General features: G+C 43.6%; 1 protein-coding gene across 2 annotated transcripts; it reads left to right on the top strand.

The window, feature by feature from the left end:
• The first annotated feature begins 4 nt into the window (after positions 1–4).
• On the top strand, positions 5–21,094 carry IFT20 (intraflagellar transport 20). Of its 2 annotated transcripts, none has more exons than XM_073667781.1 (5): positions 5–149; positions 9,622–9,750; positions 12,998–13,083; positions 18,891–18,994; positions 20,171–21,094. In XM_073667781.1, exons 2-5 carry the CDS (start codon positions 9,624–9,626, stop codon positions 20,250–20,252), a joined length of 399 nt encoding a protein of 132 aa, XP_073523882.1. In that variant the 5' UTR covers positions 5–149; positions 9,622–9,623; the 3' UTR covers positions 20,253–21,094. The 2 variants fall into 2 exon arrangements, with proteins under 2 accessions (XP_073523882.1, XP_073523881.1); XM_073667780.1 differs by having other exon boundaries at positions 16–149; positions 9,619–9,750.
• The last annotated feature ends 1,869 nt before the right edge of the window (positions 21,095–22,963 follow it).

Below are 22,963 nucleotides of genomic sequence, written 5' to 3'. Positions count from 1 at the left end.
GGCCGCTGGCCGAGAACACTTCCGCTTCGTCTCTATGGTACCAGGAGTGCATTCCCGGAAGTGACGTCAGTAAACACTAGCCGGCTGTCTCCGTGGCAGCCGGGGTCGGAGAAGGGAAGCGGAGCGGTTTGTGACAGCTGTGACATCAGGTAACATGGAGGCCGGCTGCTCCTTACTGCTGTTCTTTATCAGCCATTTCAGACAGGGAGTTGGTAACTGTAGTGGTCTTTACTGGGATTAATAACTGGTTGTCCTGGAACCAGATCAACAAAGATGTGTTATCTTTAAGGGGGTATCCTCACCTGAAACATGCAGGATGTATCCACAGGAGAGAGATGCGGGTCTGTGGGCTGCTTCCACGTCTCCCACATGTGTGACCTCCTCTTTCATTCTCTGTCTGGATGTGACGTTTGTCAGGTGCCCCTGATGAAGTGGGATGTGTGCAGGACCCCCATTCTTCAGATAGGAGTCAGTCAGACATTTCTGCTGTGGATGTGACCTAAATATATAAAGTGGGAATACCCCTTTAAATTTAATGGAAGTCTCTGACCAGGTTTTGCTACTAAATCTGACCTGGGGCAGAGACCCTGATTCCACTTACTGGGCTTCTTGCTGCAGTTTTGATAAAATCCCTGTTTTCTCTGTTGCAGATCTAGCAGTTCTCTGAATACTGAGGCCTGTATAACCCCGCCCACACCACTGATTGACAGCTTTCACTGTGCGTAGGCAGAAATCTGCCAGTCAGCGGGTGGGAGGGGGGCAGGCTTATACAGAACTCGTGAATATGGAGCACTACCTGGCAGCAAGTTTGCTAGTCCTCTATTGATAATCTCCTTCTGATAAAACAGTGATTTTATCAAAACTACAGCAGGCAATATGTGACACATCGCTGGAATCAGGGAAAACCCCTTTAATTAATATCACTTCATTAAAAATAAAGATGAAAAATGGGCTCCAACAGCAAATTATTATTTATTTTTAAAGCACTATTGATTCCATGTGAAATACAAATTGCAATGAACTAACAATGACAGACTGGTACAGAGGGGAGAGGGCCCTGCCCTGCTGAGCTTACAGACTACAGGAGAATGGGGAAGGAGACAATAGGTTGGGGGGTTGCAACAGCTCCGGTGGTGGTGAGGTGACAGCGGGGGGTTGCGGCAGCTCCAGTGGTGGTGACTTGACAGCAGGGAAGGGGGGGGGTTCGGCAGCCCCGGTGGCAGTGAGGTGACAGCAGGGGGTTACGGCTGCTCCGGTGGTGGTGAGGTGACAGCGGGGGGTTGCAGCAGCTCCGGTGGTGGTGAGGTGACAGCGGGGGGGGGGGGTTGCGGCAGGCAGCTCTGGTGGTGGTGAGGCGACAGCGGGGGGGGGGGTTGTGGCAGCTCTGGTGGTTGTGAGGTGACAGCGGGGGGGTTGTGGCAGCTCTGGTGGTTGTGAGGTGACAGCGGGGGGTTGCGGCAGCTATGGTGGTGGTGATGTAACAGCGGGGGGGTTGCGGCAGCTATGTTGGTGGTGATGTAACAGCGGGGGGGTTTGCGGCAGCTCTGGTTGTTGTGAGGTGACAGCGGGGGGTTGCGGCAGCTCTGGTGGTTGTGAGGTAACAGCGGGGGGGTTGCGGCAGCTCTGGTGGTGGTGAGGTGACAGTGGGGGGGGTTGTGGCAGCTCTGGTGGTTGTGAGGTGACAGCAGGGGGGGTTGCGGCAGCTCTGGTGGTGGTGAGGTGACAGCGGGGGGGGTTGTGGCAGCTCTGGTGGTTGTGAGGTGACAGCGGGGGGGGTTGCGGCAGCTCTGGTGGTGGTGAGGTGACAGCTGGGGTTTGCGGCAGCTATGGTGGTGGTGAGGTGACAGCAGGGGGGTTGCGGCAGCTTTGGAGGTGGTGAGGTGACAGCTGGGAGTTGCGGCAGCTCCGGTGGTGCTGAGGTGACAGGGGGGGGTTGCGGCAGCTCTGGAGGTGGTGAAGTGACAGCTGGGAGTTGCGGCAGCTCCGGTGGTGCTGAGGTGACAGCATTGCATGCTGTAATCTTTCTTGCAGAGATGAGTTGTCAGGTTACATCTGAAGGTTCTGAATGTGGTTTATAATCGGATGCGTTGGGCACAGAATTCCAGAGGATGGGGGATGCTCTTGAGAAGTCTTGGAGGTGATTGGTTGAGGAATGGAAGAGGAGAGAAGGAGGTCTTTGAAGGACCAGGGATTAGGTGTGAGGAGGTATCAGGAGATTAGTTTGGAGATGTATGGAGGAGACAGATTATGGATGGCCTTGTAGGTCTCTGGAACTAATGTCTGTAGCATTGGCTATATGGCTTCTGGGATTTGTCCAAGACCAATATAAGAGACACACTTTCCCTTCACATGCCATGTTTCCAGTATGTGTGGAATCTGTTGTTTTCATGAATACCACATATACCCATGATCATCTATGCTGCTGTGCACATGTCCATTTTTTTCTGGCAACATGGATGACAAGGGCCAATACAAGTCTGGCACACTGATGGCACACTCATCCAAAACACTAATACCACCAGCACTGTTTTTTCCGATACCGGTTTTATACAGACATGTAATGGGGGCCTTAGAGAGCTTGTTGCAAGTGTGTCATAGGGTTGGCAGCCCAGGGAATGGTGAGTATACTGAGGGTCTCTGGAAGTCCTGCCTCCTCCGACATCTTCTGTCTGTAGTACAGAAGGTTACAACAGCCGGCAGCGCCTTACTGAATGGTTGGGCCGAACTCTCTCTGATGCTGCTAGCAATGGCAGGTTTACCTCTGCTGCGTCGGATGAATGCCGGTACACTGAATCTGACCAGAATAATATCATGGTCTTGAGGATGATTAGTCAGTGATTTAGATGTTAAATGGAATGGATATTTCACAAATTTTCTTGGTCAGAGCTTCATTCAGTGCCGGCTTTTTCCAATTCTCTCTTCCTCCTATTTAAACGAAAAAAAGAAAACACCAGGTGGTGGATAGTGAACTATTGCTAAAGACCAGGATCTCTAACACAAAGTGTTTATTATTCTCACAAGAGTCATTAAACTCTGCATTAGATAATTCCCACACATGGCTCAGGCCACAGACAAAGCAACCTGGCGAAACTCGTGGACCACCTAGTGTTTCTTTTTTTCATTTAAATAAGAGGAAGAGTGAACTCGAGAGAGCCGGCACTGAACGATGCTTTGGCCGAGGAAGTTTGTTGTTTATCCATTTTATTTGATATCTTAACCAATAACTTTTAGTACTCTCGGATTTGGAATATTAATCCTGTGGAATACTGTTATATTGTTTTGAGGATGGATATTTTGTGATATGAGGTGTTTTTGCTGAGGCAGTGTGGTGGTCAAATTCTACTCCCCTAGTGTGACTGAAGCGGGCCAGGTCCAGTGGTGTAGCTAGCTGCAGAGCAGTGCTTGCAGGCTGTATAACAAACAGCTAGTAAATGTGCACTTTTTGAATAAAGAAACCAGACACAGCGGAGATGGTCCAAGCAGTACACCATAGGGTTAAAAATCCCACCTTTCCTGAGGACAGAGAGGATTTCTAATAAGAGACAAATTGCAAAGTTGCTTGTTTTTATAGGCATTTGACAAATTTCTACTATTGAATAGATGACTTATAGGGGTTGTCTAGACGTCATGAGGGGACGGTGATGACAGACGTTGTGGTAAATGACTGCAGCGCCGCCCTATGATGACGTCCTATTTCAGGAGGGATCATAGAAGCTGCGAGGAAGTGAGTGCAGCCCCAGCCTCCTGATGATGTTCAGCTTTACAAAACGTCACAGGAAGTAAAGTTAACAAAAACCCACAGATATAGGGAGAATAATAGGATATTTTAAAATAAAGCCAACTGCAAACGTGGTTATGGCTTAAAGATAGATATTTATAAGGGGCATTGTAGGTGCAGAAAGCCCTTTAAGATGATTTATTTAAGATGAATGGAGCATGTGCATAAGCGGCCAGCTCTCCATCCGGACGGGGAATTTGTCGGCGTTCTTGGGAATTACAGTGGTCGGATACTCCACTGATCTCTAAGGTATCATTTATTCTGCGGGTAGTTGATCAGTTTTAATGAAGGGAATAACCCTGTAAAGTCTTTTTCTGTCTTGATCAGAATTTTGCCTTTACAGTGCTATATGCGCCTCTTTATTACTCCTCTCATCTCTGACTATAGCGGGGGTCCTATATTCTGTCCATAGAAATTGATATGACTCTTCCTTTAAAATATTTTGGAATAGATTAGATACATAGGGGAGATTTAGGCATGAGTTTACAAGCGGCCAGGACTAGCATCATGTATTTGGGGCAACCAGCTCGGCATGTCAGACAGTTTTCTCTTATTTCTTACTAAATGTTGCTGCACAAGTTTAGTAAATTTCTTTTTCTGACAGCTCGTAGCCTCACTTATAAAATACAGTTGTGTGAATGCACCATTAGGTGTAATCGATGTTCCCCTTTTTGGCACGTTTTGCTTCTGAAATTTCACCCACAGACGGCGGCTGCTGAGGTGGATCCAGCTGACTGCAGGTGAATATTCCCAGGCTTATTTGTGTGCACTAGATAGAAAATCCTCAGGTGATTCCTGCAGCTTCAGGGGCTGCCTGGGAATAGTATCAGCTGTACTCACAGCATGCAGTTACAATGTGCCACAAAACTAAATAAAATGTAACAAAATGTAATAATTAAAAAACATTCTAATATACTTGTTTAACCACTTCATGACCAGGAATTTTTTTTTCCAGTTTTGTGCTTTAGTTTTTCCCTTTCTTCTTACAATATTTTTTGTTTTCTTTTACATCAAGTGACATTGTTTTTTTACGATAAGAGTTTTGAATGGTAGTATTCATTTTACCATATAATATACTGGGAAAAATAAACTTGATTAAAAAAAAAATGGAAAAATGATCCAAATGGGGAAAAAATGCAACACTTATTTTTCTGGGGGGGTGCAGTGGTCACTGGTGTGAGAGCAGGGGCGTCAAACACGCAGAGGGCCAAAATGAAAATCTTGGACAAAGTCGCTGGCCAAGTTGTATACAGTATAATAGCCACACACAGTCCTCCATACAGAATAGTGGGCCCCGCACAGTCCTCCATACAGAATAGTGGGCCCCGCACAGTCCTCCATACAGAATAGTGGGCCCCGCACAGTCCTCCATACGGAATAGTGGGCCCCGCACAGTCCTCCATACGGAATAGTGGGTCCCACATAGTCCTCCATACGGAATAGTGGGTCCCACATAGTCCTCCATACGGAATAATGGGACCTACACAGTCCTCCATACAGAATAGTGGGCCCCACACAGTCCTCCATACAGAATAATAAGCCACACACAGTCCTCCATACAGAATAGTGGGCCCCACACAGTCCTCCATACAGAATAGTGGGCCCCACACAGTCCTCCATACAGAATAGTGGGCCCCACACAGTCCTCCATACAGAATAGTGGGCCCCAAAAAGTCCTCCATACAGAATAGTGGGCCCCACACAGTCCTCCATACAGAATAGTGGGCCCCACACAGTCCTCCATACAGAATAGTGGGTCCCACACAGTCCTCCATACAGAATAGTGGGCCCCACACAGTCCTCCATACAGAATAGTGGGCCCCACACAGTCCTCCATACAGAATAGTGGGCCCCACACAGTCCTCCATACAGAATAGTGGGCCCCACACAGTCCTCCATACAGAATAGTGGGCCCCACACAGTCCTCCATACAGAATAGTGGGCCCCACACAGTCCTCCATACAGAATAGTGGGCCCCACACAGTCCTCCATACAGAATAATGGCCCACATAGTCCTCCATGCAGAATAATGGCCCCACATAGTCCTCCTTATAGTATTATGTTCACCACATTGCCTTATCTACAGAATAATGGCCTCACATAGGGGTGGTGGTTCTGGTGTCGCTGGCCAAATATAATCACCCTTCAGGACAGATTAGGCCCACGGGCCGGAGTTTGATATGTGTGTGTGTTAGAGGCGTTATAGGCTGTATAATGCCGACGGCACCCACATGCCTTCTGACTGCGCACGCCACCCATCAACCTATTGCAGTTTTAATAGGGCTGGATCCTACCTGCCCATATGATTGTAGGCGTTTAGCCCGGGAGAGGTATTATGTAATGTCAGGGTCCCAACAGAAGGGGTACGCCTTGTTGCTGGCTGTTGGGCACATATGAATCGGTCAATTTGTGCACTAAGTATCTTCATTTTTTAGCTTATTTTTTACAGCAGTAGTGCAATTTCAATTTAATATATTCAGAGTTGACATACTATAGTGTTTCAGAGTGCAGCTTTAATTTGCTAGTTATATAGAGTGGCTCTCATTAGCTTGCACTTGTTCACATTTGTCTTTCTGTTTGGAAATGATGGTCAGTCTTTTGATACATGCATGGAGTGGACTCAGCTCCTGAGCCAGCACCATGCACTTGACATAGGGTGTACCAGTATATCCTATGTCAGGAAGAAGTGAATTTACTTGCCATTTTAAAGATCTCTGTGGATGGGAACATTCATTGGCTATAAATTTATTAAGGCCTAAGGCTGTGTGCACACGGTGCGTTTTCGCTGCGTTTTTTCCTCACGGAATTGGGCCAAAACACTAGGGAATCCTTTTGCCAGCAAAGTCGATGAGAATCCTGAAGTGCTGTGCACATGGTCAGGAATTTTTCAGTCAGGATTGTGATTGCGTTTAAATCTACAGCATGTCAATTCTTTGTGCGGTTTTGCTGCTTTTTCCACCCATTGACTTCAATTGAGTCAGTCAAATGCGCAGCAAAAACGCAGTTATAAAAATGTTTGCGCATTTGCTGCGGATTGTTGCTGCATATTTGACTGACTCAATTGAAGTATATGGGTCAAAAACGCAGCAAAAACTTACAAAGAATAGCCCGCGGGTCACAGGCAACTACTCCTCCCATCAGCCTACGTCTGCTGTCGCTGATAACAGCGAGAGCTGGCGCTGCTGATGGGAGATGTTATCAGCCGGCGCCTGTGCTCACAGTGGAAAAAAAAAAAGTTAAAATAAATATTAAAATAAAAAACACTTTATACTCCCCTACACCAAATCCCCGAAGCCCTTGTCCCCTGTAAAAAAAAAAAATAGAAAATAATAAACCACCATATACTCACCTATCCGCCGCCATAATTCCGAGTCTCCCATGGCAATCGGATCATTCGGCAGCAGGCTATACACTGACAGGAGTGTAATCGCTCCCGGCAGTGTATAGCGCTGAGCTGCCGGGAGAGAGGTCACATGAGTTCATTAGCTGATGAGCTCTGGTGACCTCACTTACTGCACCACCACTGCGTGAGAAAATTCTCACTCATCGGTGGTGCCATAAGTGAGGTCACCGGTGCTCATCTGCTGATTCAACTCCGGTGACCTATCTCCCGGCAGCTCAGCGCTATACACTAACACAGGAGTGATTACTCTCCTGTCAGTGTATAGCCTGCTGTCCTCTAGAACAGTCACATCAGTGATTGCTGATGTGACTGTTCTAGAACTGACCCAGATTTTCGTGAGATACTTTGGATTATTTCATCACGTCGGACAGGTGAAGGGATATGGTTGTTTTTTTATTTTTGTTTTTTTACTTGTGGCAATGGCTTCAAAAGGAATGGGCGTTAGTTGAGTATTTTTGTTGTTTATTATTTTCTGTTTTTCTCTGGGGACATTGGCTTAAGCGGATTAGGCATTAGGTGGGTATACAGTGTTTTTTACTTCTAAGTAAATGATTAAAACCATGTGAACTTTTGTTTCAAATAAAGGATTTTTTCAGAGCATGTGTTTATTTCAAAATCTTTACTATGGGGTTAGTAATGGGGGCGTCTTATAGACGCCCTCTATTACTAACCTGGGCTTCATGTCAGCTGCCAATACAAGGCTGACATGAACCCTAACCCCATTATCCAACTTGCCACTGCCATAGGGCAAGTGGGAAGAGCGAGGCTAAGCTCCAGATTTGGCACATCTTATGGATGCGCCATTTCTGGGGCCACTGAGGGATGATATTATTAGCCTCGAAGGGGGCCAGTATCCATTATTAATATCAGCTCACAGCTGTCTGTTTAGCCTTTGATGGTTAGATTTTATAGGGGGACCCCATGTAAAAAAAAATTCAGGGGTCCCCCTGTAATCTAGCTAGTAAAGGCTAAACAAACAACTGGGGGCTATTATTAATAGCCAAGGAACATTTTTGGCTAATGGACCCTTCCCTGGCTAGTAATATCAGCCCTCAGTGGTTGGCTTTCCCTCTGCTGGTTATGAAAGTGACATGGGAGCCCACGTCATTTATGTAATTTAATTCTTCATTTTATTTGTAAGAAATCCCATGCCTACTGTGCTTGTTTTTGACCCTGCGTAAACTCATCCGCAACATGTCAATTTCTAGACACTAGCCTCCGCTGCAGATTTTGACTGATTGAAATGTCATTTCATGCGGTGGATCTGCATGTACTGACAAAACATGTGCGGCATTAGAACCAGCGTTACGCCGCTGGTTGCTGATTGTGGGGACGTACTCTAAAGGCTAACCAAACAGCTGTGAGCTGTTATTAATAGCCAGGGAACATATTGGCCTAATGGCATCTTTATAGGCTAAAAATAGCAGCGGTCAGATGCCCCACAAATGGCACTTTATATTTGAATGGGATTAGGTGTCGCTGACACGAAGCCCTTGGTTTAGTAACCAAGATGTGTCAGCCAGACACCCTCATTACTAAACCTGTAAGTAAAGAGTTAACTAAACACCGAGATTAAAACACTTTACTTGAAATAAAACAGACACATTCTTTAATCATTTAAATTAACCCAATAAAGTCACCCCAGGTCCGACGGTAATCCAAGGGTTAAAGTGATGTCCCACGTTTCTTTTTTCCAATATCTTTATTTAGCTACAAAAAGCATTCATTGCTGTACAAAAACGCATTCAAAAATGCGGCAAAACGCATGTTTTTTTCCTCTGCATTTTTGCTGCCAAGCGATGCAGAAACCTTGCAGAAATTTCTGCAATCAAATGCTGAACGTGCGCACATAACCTAATACTAAGGCTTAGTGCCCACGATGCAGAAATGAAGCAGAAATTTTCCTGAGCATTTCTGCATCTCCTTGACAGAAAAATGCATGCGGTTTTTCCATGCGTTTTTGACGTGTTTTTGCATTCGTATTTGTCATGCGTTTTTCCAGTGCATTGTATATTCAAATACGCATGCAGAAACGTACAAGAATTGGTCATGTCCGTATTTTTTCTGAGAGTAAAATCTGCGCAGAAAAAATCCTGACTGTGCACAGAACTGGCAGAATGTCATGGGAAGTCATGGGATAAGGTATGCAATGCGTTTCTGGAGCGTTTACGCGCTGCAAATACGCACCAAAAAACGCATCAAAAACGCATCGTGGGCACACAGCCTTAGTTTGTGAGTATTGAATCCAGTGTGTGAAGACAATCCTCTGTAAGACAGTGCATCCATGGCACAACTTCCTACACTGTCCTGATAGTTTGCTACAATATATCTTTGTGTGTAAGATGTATCAGGCTAGAGTCCTGACTGGCTGCATCACTGAGGATTTTTCATACTAGCATTTTGCCATAGACATCTCATCTCATGTTTTACTTAACAGCAGCGATGGCTAAAGACTCTTTATCTGAAGCCGGGTTTCACTTTGATGAACTCAACAAACTACGCATCTTGGATCCAGATGTGTCTCAGCAAACCACAGAACTGAAGGAGGAATGCAGGGAGTTTGTAGAAAGTAAGTCAGTTTTGACCTTTTTTTGGCAAGAACTGTGCTTGATGTTTGTGAATTGAAACAGTAATTACATCCTGAGTAAGTAACCCTTTGCAAATCTAAAACAATTAATGGTTCAGGATGGATCTAGTCTAGGTAAAACTTCTAGTAACAATGGATCTAGTCTAAGTAAAACTCCTTATTAAGCAGGGTCTGGTTGTTGTCTTCTTTTCCTATATAGAAGAAAAGAAGGCATTATCTTAGGAATCCTCTCTCTGCTCCATTGGTGATGCTTCAGTTGTGTCTGCAGGACTGGGAAAGATGATGCCCCAGTCTCCTGACCCTGTGGCCTCTGTGATAAGGTGATTGGTGGTCAAGATGTCCTCTCTTTCAGTCCAGCAGACGTGGCCAAAGAGAGGGCAGTTTCCAGGGGTATGTATGCTTTTTTATTCTATAAGCATACATTCCTGACTTTGAAGAATATCAGAAAACCCCTTTAAAGGGAACCTATCACCAGTTTTTTCATGTATGAACCAATACCACCACCTTCCTCAGCACCTGTGCTGTATTCCAGAAAGTTGTATATTATGTCCTGACTCCTTTGTATATCCCCAAAAAACTTTTTGAAGGACTGAAGAGAGGTATGGAAATTAAGACGGTCCGATGGGCGTCATCGCAGCTGCGCCTGTCACTCCTCTCCCCTTCTAAATGCTGTCCTTCCGCAGTGATTTATGTGAATGAAGCGTCCTGCGTCATCCACATAGCTGAATGAATTCTCTCGCATGTGCAGGGACATCGCCTTCTCGAGCAGGCGCACTTTGCTGTGCCCTACTGTAGCAGAGCCTAAAACCTAACTGCGCATGTGCCGCCACACGTCATTCTGGCTCCTGCTTACTGGAACCATTTTGCGCATATTGTTTTGTTCCCTGTCACCAGAATTAAACTCTATTCTGACCGTGAAATAATATATGGGCAAAATAGTTCCGGTTTTAGGTTTGGGCTCTGCCCGCAGTAGGACAGAGCAAAGCGCGCCTGTCCGAGCTGGCGATGTCCCTGCACAGGTGCGAGATTTCATTTGGCTATGTGCATGACTCAGGACTCATCATCCACAGCAATCACAGCAGGGGAGAGGAGGGGCAGCGCAGCTGCAACGACGCCCATCGGACAGGACGGTCCAAATTACCATACCTCACTGGAGCACTTCAAAAGTTTTTTGGGGGATATACAGGGAGTCAGGACATAATATACAACTTTCTGGAATACAGCACAGGTGCTGAGGAAGGTGGTGGTATTGGTTCAGAATCATATGTGAAAAACCGGTGACAGGTTTTCTTTAACATTTTTGTATGTACCTAGTCTTAGGGAGGTTGAAGGAGTTATGTGGCTCCATCCAGGGCCACTCTTTCCACATTGCCAATTGTGCACATATCTTAGTAGGTATGTGGGGTCTTAACATCATCGGCACAAAGGCTCTGGACCACACCAGATAACCACTTTAATACCAAAGTGACCTCTTTGCATATATAACATATTCACTTCTGTGAGGTGGTCTTGTCTGCAGCCCCCTGGACAGACAGGGGAAGTTATCTGCAGCCATAATTGTATGGAACTTAGGGCGGATAGTCTGGAGAGCAAATAATGTATTGACTGAAACCCATCAGAAGCACATGATGTGAATCCTGGCATAAAAGGACCAACTATGTGTTTAGGAAGGGTTGTGTAGAAGTAAATAAGAGGAAAAGCCACTAAAACTGTCTAATTTTTAAAGGGGTGTGGGCTCACAGGAAAAGGGTGATTCCATGTGGCAAAAAATGTGCCTAAACTTTGACACAAATTTCTAGCACGGAGTATAGCAACTAATAGATTGGGTAAATGTAAAGAGTAATTGTTTCATTTTTCTTTTTTTTTTCACAAATCCAAATCGATAATACACGTGAAAATAAGCAACTTTGTAATGTATCTCATCAGAGAAATCTGCCTTTTTTTTCTCCTCCAGGACTGATCATTCATTTTGAAAATTTACAGGTAAAATCTGTCTTCACTGAATGCAAACTTTCTCATTACTGAGATAGGAGATAGCAGTTGGTGCTATTAAGTTTTATGGAGTGCTGTAACTGTTGTTTCATGAGAACTTGCAGCAGAATGTCTGTCTGCCTCTAGCTCCTCCCTCCTTCTTCCCTTTCCATTAAAGCTTAAAAGCACCAACTGCCATCTCCTATCTCAGTAACGGGAAAGACTGTCTCCACTGAATACAGATTTTACCCATAATGTGAAGAAGCAGATTTCTCTACTAAGATATATTCAAGTTGCCCTCTCACCTGCAGTGATGGGTCTCTGGATGCCTGCATGTATAGGGAGGGACCTGTCACTCCAGGACAGTGGGCGGGGAGGGGAAAAGCTGCCGGGGAGCCGATTCTCTGACCAGTCTCCCATGCAGCTGTCACTAGCAGCTTTTGAAGTGTTTTTCTCTGAGACACCGAAGTATTTTGGAGTCGCTGGATATGATTGCTCACTGCTTATGTGGAATAAGTGCCCAGAAGAAAAGGAATCAATCATAGACAATACTTTGGCACACAAGTGAAGAAAATAATCATGCTGAACGTAATGGTTTATTACTCATTCACAAAAATGTTTCCTACGTTTCGGTCCTGGAGGCTTTTTCTGCTCGTGATAGAATCGGGGCATACTGGAGTTGCGGATCTTGTTGCGCTGTGGCTCACAAAGTCAGCAACTCCAATATGCCTTGATTTTCTCATGCGCAGATAAAAACTTGAAAAAGGCCCCCAGGGCTGCAACGTTGGAAACATTTTTGCAAATGAGAAATATTACATTCAATATAATTATTTTCTTCGAGTGCCGAAGTATTGTTTATGATGGTATTGTGGAGTGAAACATACCTGGCTGAAATCATACAGCCAGTGTCTGATATATGCTGCTGCTAGTCGTCCGCTATGGGTCACACTGCTTGCATCTTTAGATTGTCTAGTCTAAGTTTACACCACTTATTAGTTGACTTATTTTTTGGCGCTTTTCTTGGAACGTGATATTGCACGTTCTAGTGAAGCCAGGCTCCTTGTCGGATGAATTATAGTAAGTGCCTAAAACACATTATAAAAGCATTTAGCAAGTATGGTAAATCTCCCCCTAAATTCACAGGGGTAAATATACTGAAATGGTATCATAATTTACAACTGTATTTGAGTTTCCGGTTTATAATCTTTCGGCACGACACATGTGACACAAGCCTCTTTTTTTTTTTTTTGCATTTTAGAAATAGACGATTTCCAAAAAATAGTAGGCGGTTTAATAGAACTAGTGGACCAGCTGGCTAAAGAAACCGAGACTGAGAAAATGAAGGTAAGAGCCTAGAAGACTTATGGCACCAGTGTGAGAACCGTATGTAGATTAAACATAGCATGGTGCCACTGCCCGGAGCGGGAAGTGCATAGACATCAGCACTAAAATATATGAGATTAGCATCAGTGAAGAGCCTGAATCACGGATGTAGGTTTACAATATTTGCTGCTTGAATAAAACATGAGTTAATCTGCTGTAGCCCCTGAATTCCCACACAGGCTGCATAATGCTGTGTGTACTGAAGAAACACGTATACAAATGTTACTTATGAAGGTAAATATACAGTGAATATCTTCCTTCCATGAGCTCTGTGAATGTGGAAATAACCTATGGTGAGGTGCGGTCCTGTTTATGTGCAGTAGTATAAAAGCCCATGAAAGGTCCATTTACCCAGAGATAATCTGTGATCAAACATTAATAAGAATCTTCATTCCCGATCATCGGCTGTGTATAAATAAGCAAATGCTTGTTCTCCGGCTGATTGGATCATTTATACCTTCATGTGATTGGGCCATTAAATGAGCACTGAATAACTTGTGTATAGTCGGCTATATGGACTGAAACTGGCCAACCATTGAATGCTCATTATTGGCAAGCCCATGTAGATCTGACTTGATTCAGTCTTATTAAAGGGGGTTTTCCCATAAACAAAAGTTAATTTTAATCAATAGATAGAATAATAATAACTTCCTCAATTAGATGTGTTTACATAAAATGTTCCTGTACTGAGATAATCTTATAAATGTGCCCCTGCTGTGTACTGTGTAATGGCTGTGTCTGACCGTGCAGGAACATGGTCTGATCATACCACATCTCCTGGGCAGGGGAGGAAGCGAAAGAGTATACAGACATTCCAGCAGGGGATCACAGCTGATTGTTTCTGCGAGGTAAAACATTTCCCTGCCTGTTTTTAAAAAATGTTTTACTTCAAAGAAAGAATCATTTGCGATCCCCTGCTGTATTGTCTGTATACTTTTTTTTTTTTTTTAACCCCTTTCCTGCCCAGGAGCTGTGGTATGATCAGACCATGTTCCTGTACGGTCAGACACAGCCATTATACAGTACACAGCAGGGGCACATTTATAAGATTATCTCAGCACAGGAACATTTTTTTTATGGACATCCAATTGTGGAAATTATTATTATTCCAAGATCTATTGATTAAAATCAACCTTTATTCATGGGAAAACCCCTTAATAACATCTGACGTACTAATACGCGTCTGTGCCCTGGGACTTAAGAGCCAGACCCGTATTAGTACGTCATCGCGATCGCGCGCGCACACAGGCTGTGCGGGCGCGATCGCCGCCGGGTGTCAGCTGATTGTCACAGCTGACACCTGGTACTATGTGCAGGGAGCGGTCCTGCACCGCTCCCAGCACATTAACCCCCGCGATGCTGCGATCGAAGTCGATCGCAGCCGATCGCAGCATTGCGGGGGCAAGGGGAGGTGATCGCAGATACTCACCTCCGCTTCCCGGGTGTTGCCATGACGACCCGATGTCGTCATGACAACATCCGGGTCACCAGACAGCAGGAAGATTGTTTGGACATGCGCAGTGCATCTCCAAACAATCTTCTCACTGTGCAGCGCTGATAGCCTGTATGACACAGGGATGGTGCTGCATTCCTGTGCCATGCAGGCGATCAGAGAAAAAAAAGTGAAAGTCCCATAGTGGGACAAAGTAATAAAGTATAAAAACACCCAGAAAGTGAAAAAAAAATAAATAAATAAAATTGCAAAAATATAAAAAAAAAATAAAATAAAATAATCCACCAAAAATAAAAATATAATGTACCCATCAATAAATATTATTATAAAAAAAAACCAAAAAAACAATAAAAGTACACATATTTGGTATCGCCGCGTCCGGAACAACCTGACCTATAAAACTGTCCCACTAGTTAACCCCTTCAGTGAACACGGTAAAAAAAAAAAAAAGAAAACGAAGCAAAAAACAATGCTTTATCACCATACCGCCAAATAAAAAATGGAATAACACGCGATCAAAAAGACGAATATAAATAAAAATTGTACCGCTGAAAACGTCATCTCGTCCCGCAAAAAACAAGCTGACATACAGCTCCATCAGCCGAAAAATAAAAAAGTAAAAAAGTTATAGCTCTCAGAATAAAGCTATGCTAAAAAATATTTTTTTCTATAAAATTGCTTTTATTATGTAAAAGTGCAAAACATAGAAAAACGATATAAATGTGGTACCGCTGTAAACGTACTGACCCGAAGAATAAAGCTCCCTTATCAATTTTACCACATGCGGAACAGAATAAAAAAAAAAAAAAACAATTCCTGAATTGTTGGTTTTTGTTTATTCTGCCTCCCAAAAATCGGAATAGAAAGCGATCAAAAAATGTCACGTGCCTGAAAATGGCACCAATAACAACGTCAACTCATACCGCAAAAAACGAGCCGTCACATGACTGTCTGCCAAGATCTGGAAAAATTATAGCTCTCAAAATATGGCGATGCAAAAACTAGATTTTACAAAAAATGCGTCTTTTTGTGTGTGACAGCTGTCAGTCATAAAACCCCCATATGATTCTGGTATCGCTGTAATCACAGCGACCCGAAGAATAAAGTCGTCTAATCACTTATACCGCACGAGGAACGACGTCAAAAATAAACTCTTGGGTTAGGATTGGGCTAGGGTTAGGGCTGGGTTTGGGGTTAGGGTTGTGCTACGGTTAGGGTTGTGCTACGGTTAGGGCTGGGGTTGGGGTTAGGTTTGTGATGGGGTTGGGATTTTTTTCAAAAGTAAGAAAAAAGATGACGATATGGCGACTAGTGTTGAGCGCAAGTGCTCGCTACTTGAGTTTGCATCGGGTGCTCTGGTATGCATTGAGTATCGTGGGTATTTGAGTGACATGCTCGAGTCTCTGCCCCATATGCTTCGCGGCCAAAAAAACTTTACGGGGATTGCCTGCCATGCACGAGCGATCCCCGCATGGTTTTTTTTGGGTGTCTAATAACCGTGAAACATGCGGAGCAGGGACTCGAGCATGTCACTCGAACACATGCTGTACATGGTGCATACCTGAGTACCCGATGCAAACTCAAGTAGCGAGCACTTGCGCTCAAGACTAATGATAACTTATTCAATATGATGACCTAATGTAAACAAATTCTGTGTCGTACCTCTGGGTTCAAAATGTTCACTATACACCTTAATAAAATCCTTGAGGGGTATAGTTTCCAAAATGGGGTCACTTGTGGGGGAGCTCCACTGTTTAGGCACATCACGGGCTCTCCAAACGCGACATGGTGTTCTCTAACAAATTGAATGGAAAATCGGCTCAAATTGTTAGCGGACGCCATGTTGCGTTTGGAGAGCTACTGCGTGCACAAACATTGGAGCTCCCCCACAAGTGACCCCATTTTGGAAACTAGACCCCCCAAGGCACCTATCTAGATGCATAGTGAGCACTTGGAACCCCCAGGTGCTTCACAAATTGATTCGTAAAAATGAAAAAGTGAAAAAAAACCACTTTTTCATATTTATGAATCAATTTGTGAAACACCTGGGGGTTCCAAGTGCTCACTATACATCTAGATATGTGCATTGGGGGGTCTAGTTTCCAAAATGGGGTCACTTGTGGGGGAGCTCCAATGTTTGGGCACACAGGGACTCTCCAAATGCAACATGGTATCCGCTAGCAAATTGTCAGCTCAAATTGTTAGCGGACATCATGTTGCGTTTGGAGAGCCCCTGTGTGCCCAAACATTGGAGCTCCCCCACAAGTGACCCCATTTTGGAAACTAGACACCCAAAGGCACCTATCTAGATGCATAGTGAGCACTTGGAACCCCCAGGTGCTTCACAAATTGATTCGTAAAAATGAAAAAGTGAAAAAAAAACACTTTTTCATATTTATGAATCAATTTGTGAAACACCTGGGGGTTCCAAGTGCTCACTATAAATCTAGATAGGTGCCTTGGGGGGTCTAGTTTCCAAAATGGGGTCACTTGTGGGGGAGCTCCAATGTTTGGGCACACAGGGGCTCTCCAAACACAACATGGCGTCCGCTAATTATTCAAGCAAATTTTACAATCAAAAAGTCAAATGGCGCTCCTTCCCTTCCGAGCCCTGCCGTGTGCCCAAACAGTGTTTTTTCCCCACATATTGGGTATCTGCGTGCCCAGGGGAAATTGCACAACAAATTTTGGGGTCCATTTTTTCTTGTTACCTCTGTGAAAATAAAAAAAATTGGGTCTAAAGTAACATTTTTGTGAAAAAAGTTAAAAGTTCATTTTTTTCTTCCACATTCAAAAAATTCACTCTGAAGCACCTGAAGGGTTAATAAAGTTCTTGAATGTGGTTTTGAGCACCTTGAGGGGTGCAGTTTTTAGAATGGTGTCACTTTTGGGTATTTTCTGTCATAAAGACCTCTCAAAGTGACTTCAAATGTGATGTGGTCCCTAAAAAAATGGTTTTGTAAATTTTGTTGGAAAAATTAGAAATCGCTGGTCAACTTTTAACCATTATAGCTCCCTAACAAAAAAAAATTTTGATTCCAAAATTGTGCTGATGTAAAGTAGACATGTGGGAAATGTTATTTATTAACTCTTTTGTGTGACATATCTCTCTGATTTAAGGGCATAAAAATTCAAATTTTGAAAATTGCAAAATTTTCGCCAAATTTCCGTTTTTTCCACAAATAAACGCAAGTGATATCGAAGAAATTTTACTACAATCATGAAGTACAATATGTCACGAAAAAACAATCTCAGAATCAGGGGGATCCGTTGAAGCGTTCCAGAGTAATTACCTCATAAAGTGACAGCGGTCAGAATTGTAAAAATTGGCCTGGTCATTAACGTGCAAACCACCCTCGGGGCTTAAGGGGTTAACTTCAAATTAGCTGAGCTGCAAATCTAGAAGCAACCTACAAGGCTCTCTTTTTACACTTTAGCTTTTTTTTACATCCAGTACAGCCGCATTTAAAGCTTCCCTCTCCTTGTGAAAGCTTTTTCAAGAATACACAGGTCCCGGGAGAGTCCCGCTGCCTGAGCCCCCATCAGTAGTGGAAGGTCTTGTCTCTCATTTTGGCAAAAGGTGAGGGTCATTGTAGTGTGACCCATTCTGATCTAACAAATACTACCTATACTGTGGATAGTTAATAATTCTTGTAGACTGGAATACTCTATTAATCATTATTAGGTGCCAAATAATAATAATTGGCCGAGTGCCACTTCTTGCAGCAGTTATTCGCTCTGGCTAATAGACTCCACTTCATTATACATCTTGGCTTAGAAAAGGAAAGGGATTGTCCAAAGCAAAACCTATCACACGTTTACTTTTTTATTAAACAATCAAAAAAAACCCCAAAACATGGTTTCTCACATGGGAGAAATCTTTCGTTTTGATTAAAGGTCCCAATACACATTAGAATAAAGTGGCTGCACTCGCCAGTATCAGCCGATCAGCCAACAGTCCAATATATTTGGGGGCCTCCCAACTTTTTCCTGACAGATGATGTAGTGGGAGAGAAGTTTCAGTAGACGATCCTTTTCTTCGGCGGATCAGCAGCTCTTATGGGAGAACACAGGAGCGCTTGGCTATCTCTGGCAGTCCCATAAGAATGAATGGAGCGGCTGTGCACGTGATCGACTATGGCTCAGTTAAGACCAGCCTCTTCAGAGCTCTGGTTCTCGGGATCGGTGGGGTTCCCAGAGGTCGGATCCCATCAATCGGGAAGTTATCCCCCAGTCCCATAGATGGGGGATAACGTCCCAACTTGAGAATGCCCCTTTAAGAAGGCCAATGTATATCTTTTGTTTTGATGATTAGGCCATTGGAGCCCGTAATCTGTTAAAATCCATTGCCAAGCAGCGAGAAGCTCAGCAACAGCAGCTGCAGGCGCTGATAGCAGAGAAGAAGATGCAGCTAGAAAGGTGAGATCTCCGCAGCAGCGTATATAACTTGATGTTATGGATTATATGGGATCCCCGGGCTCCTTTAGTTTAGTCGCATGGAGTTTATAATTATCACTACATGCACTGGTCTGTACTGGGCTTGTGCTTATGTAGGAACGTCTACACTGCACTTTACTCTGCTTGTTCAAAGTGAAAGGGAGAGATGCAGCAGCAGTCACAGCTCTGAAGACAGGAGGGTCATACAGCCCAATATGCAGAGCTGCGAAGCTGCTGTCATGGGAAGCTTTTAACCTGTCTTGCTTTCATGTATGCCAACCAGTTCCAGGGGGCACCGTCAGCCTGGCGACAGCTGTTGGATGCATTCAGGCAGCATAAAGTATTAATGGCCTTCAGCTTTCACTACTGCCCATCATAGTCTGATAAAAAGAGCGTGACCTAAAACCAAGCTCAAAGGGCAATTTTGGCATTTTGTGGTCATAAGATAACATACTTGGTCGGTCATGATGCAACACCCTCTGACTCAACAGATTAACCCTAATGTGAAAAAGGCTCATAATTAAAATAACATGATAATATGATATAAAGTTGCATTGAATGAAATATTTAATCCAGTATAAAGTAAACCATTAAACATAACGGCCCTTAGTGCCCATAACAACCAATCACAATGCAGCTTTAATTTTTTTTTTCCTGATCAATTTAAGAAATTAAAGTGGAGAAACCGTTTTTTCTGTTAGATAACTTTAGTAAATGTAGGGGCCAAAGGGATCTGTCTGCTGTATGGGGAGCATGGAACTAAACTGGGACAATCAGTACCTTCATAACAGTCCATGTATTTCGTATCTTATCAATGTAAATCTCTACTGACCCCCAGAAATGATCTTTTTATGTTCCTGATAGTGTTACTATTATAGTAGGGTCTTGTCCATCTGAATGGGACTCGCAGAATTATCCATGCTGCAGAAATATCTCTATGGAGATGCAGGCACAGTGCTACGACTAATCGGAGTGTATGCGGATAGGTAGATCTCTTTTTTTCTGCACCAAAATGCACAGTAGCTTTCATTGTTGTGTTTTGCATCATGGGACCAACTCTGTTAGTGCTTATAGATTTACTCCGGTAGGTGTCCCAGTTTCTCCAAATAGCGCATTTCAGAATTACAGCAATTTCTCCTCTGTTTAATTTTTTTCCAGGTATCGAATAGAATATGAGGCTCTATGTAAAGTAGAAGCAGAACAGAATGAGTTCATAGACCAGTTCATCCTACAGAAGTAATATCTGGCGCATTTCATGAAATCCTCCCCTGGACACATTATATAGAGACCATTTTCCCTCGACCTTTGTGGCATTGCGATCTCTCTCCTTACAAGGACCCAATTATTAAAAGGCCGCTGTGATTTCAGTGTTTGGAGGCTCTTGTTGGGACCAGTCTAATCTCTCTGTGGACGAGCAGCTCTGAAAATGATCATATGTTGCAGAATTGATTTTTCACAAATACTTTTCTTGTTCATACAAAGTGTAAATGGGCACGGCTTTTTCATATTCCTTTCTGGTTTAGATCCACGGCTTTTCATGGGATGGGGGAGGGTTTAACCTGCTCTTAGGCCTCATTCAGACGTCAGTGATTTTTGTCATACACAAAAAACACTTCGAGTTTGGTCAGTGAGGTTTTACCATCAGTTTTTCATGGACAAAATTTTTTTTTTCATAAGTCTGTAAAAAAATGTACAGCACATGGATCCATAGACTAGCATTGGCGAGTCCGTTCCCAGACTCTGATCAAAATTGAACATATCTCCGTGATTGCGTGCAGATCACCCGGTATGCAAAAGTACACTGACATGTGAACAGCCCCATAAACGATAATGGGTATGAGTTCTGTCCTTGAAAAAACATGGATAAAACTCGTATGACAAAAACTGACATCTGAATGAGGCCTTAGGCTGGGTTCAAAAAGTCCAGTGGTAATCCCTCTCCCTTACATTTTTAGTCCATCCATTTACTATCCTAGGAATAGAGATCCCTACTAATACCTCTATTGGGAGACCCCTGCCATCACTGTTTTACCACTAATATCACATTGGGCTGGGGAAGATGTGCCAACCAGATGATCCATTTATTGTGTGACCATCACTGTTCGAGTGGGAGGCAAATAAACCCAGCCTTACTTTCTTAACACATCGGGTGGCCATACACATTAGGTGAATGTCACCCAGACCCCCCAATTTTGGCTGGACATTAACCCATCCAGTATGTATGGTGGTGTCCCAACTCCTCCTCATTCATAAATGTCAAGGACAGAAGCATCAAACTTGTTGGACTTAAAGATGTTTGATTCTTTTGTTCTCACCAGAAGTAAGTGACTTACTTCCCTCTCCCCACTGAGAACATACACATGCTCGGCTAGGTATAGGGGATTGAACGGGATGGCCATCAGCTAAAAATGCCCATTCAGCTGACAGGTATCTAAAGTGTATGTCCTGCTTTAGGCTACTTACACTTGTTATTTTGTAACAATCACAGCAAATCCACACCGCCGCCCCAATGTGTGAACGTAGCCTTAATCTAGCCATACATACCAGATGACTGCTGGCCGTATGATGGTTCACCTGACCACCATCTCTCCCATACACAGGAGGGCTCGTTCAGACAAGCGCTCCTGTGTTTTCTGTGAGAAAGCTGCTGACTGGCACGTCGGCCTGGGGCTTATTTCCGGGAGAACAAAGCGATCAGTAGTCCAAAATCTGACACACGCGTTCACATCTCCACCGACCATCAGTCGTCCGGCAGCCCCATACACATTTGACTAGCGGCTGAACCATCGATAGGGTCAGGTTCTGGCCGCCATTAGTCTAACATGTATGGGGGCGTCTAGCTTTATCAGAGATAGCATAGCTTCTAATCCTTGTATGGTTTGTTGCCTTTCATGTACGTGTCCCATTCCACAACCATTATAGTCACTTTTCTATGGCTGTAGGGTCCATGCAAGTGTTATATACGTCTTTTGCAAAAGGTGAAATCGGCAGTGAAAATCAAAAGCATTTTCGCCAAACTTCAGATGTGGTATCCAGCGTGCCATGCATTCCTACCAGGTTTGCCCTGTTGTGTGTGAATCAGGTTTGTTCTGTAAAATTGCTGTGGATTTTCATTTGCAGCCATAACTAAATCTAGCTTTACAGGAGTACGATGTGTTGCCATCAGAAAGAGTTTTGGATGTTTTTATGTTGACCATACATTACAAGGTGCAGCCCCCAAAAAATATCCAGTGACCGTAGAGAGGTCCGGACTCATCCATGTTCTAATTGGCTACATGCTCCAACTCCATGTGTGACGTCTACCCATTTTATTCTTTTTGGCTCTTGATGAAGCCAAAGTTTTTTTGTCATGTGACACCAACTATTTCACAGACCTTTCTATAGCTACAAAAGGGAACATTTTGCATAACAAATACTAGAATTGCTCAGAAAGCAAGGCCTTTTCCAAATACTCCTAATGTACATTTCTAAATACTTTACATTATCAGCATTTCAAGACAACGGGGGGGAATGAAACGTCCCTGAATCATTTAATGCCATGAGAGCAAGTCAAATATTACAGGTTGTGAACATTGCATTTCCTAATTGTCATGTATATCATTGTTCTTGTGATATTTATGTACGGTATGTGCATTTTATTTCTTATTTTCAGACATATAATATTCTTATTATGATGTGTTTTTCAGTTTTTTATACCAGTGTGCAGATTTGTGTTCTTGCTTGCACATTGCATAGGTTTGGAAGCAGAACTGTTTGCATTGCTTTTTATATTTATATCCATTTACCTACCGCAGAGTTTCTGAAGTCCTTCTCCACACAATAAGTTATATTTTCAGGATTTCCTTAGTATTACATAGGTGATATAGTTATGGCCAGCACAGCAGTTATACTCTCTATGGGATATCCTGAAGGGCTTGAAATTGGAGGGTTTTTTTTTTTTGTAAAAACGAC

The sequence above is a fragment of the Phyllobates terribilis genome, unplaced genomic scaffold (genome assembly GCF_046119375.1).
Source record: "Phyllobates terribilis strain yellow unplaced genomic scaffold, ASM4611937v1 Scaffold_2__4_contigs__length_985480577, whole genome shotgun sequence".
In the NCBI taxonomy this organism is placed as follows: domain Eukaryota; kingdom Metazoa; phylum Chordata; class Amphibia; order Anura; family Dendrobatidae; genus Phyllobates; species Phyllobates terribilis.
The sequence above is the reverse complement of the archived record's forward strand: the minus strand, read 5'-3'. Positions and strand labels throughout refer to the sequence as shown.

Coding starts and splice junctions, on each gene's coding strand:
- IFT20 (XM_073667781.1), top strand. CDS start 9,624: ATGGCTAAAGACTCTTTATCTGAAGCCGGGTTTCACTTTGATGAACTC. Junction 9,751..12,997: donor ATGCAGGGAGTTTGTAGAAA/GTAAGTCAGTTT, acceptor TTTGCATTTTAG/AAATAGACGATTTCCAAAAA. Junction 18,995..20,170: donor AAGAAGATGCAGCTAGAAAG/GTGAGATCTCCG, acceptor ATTTTTTTCCAG/GTATCGAATAGAATATGAGG.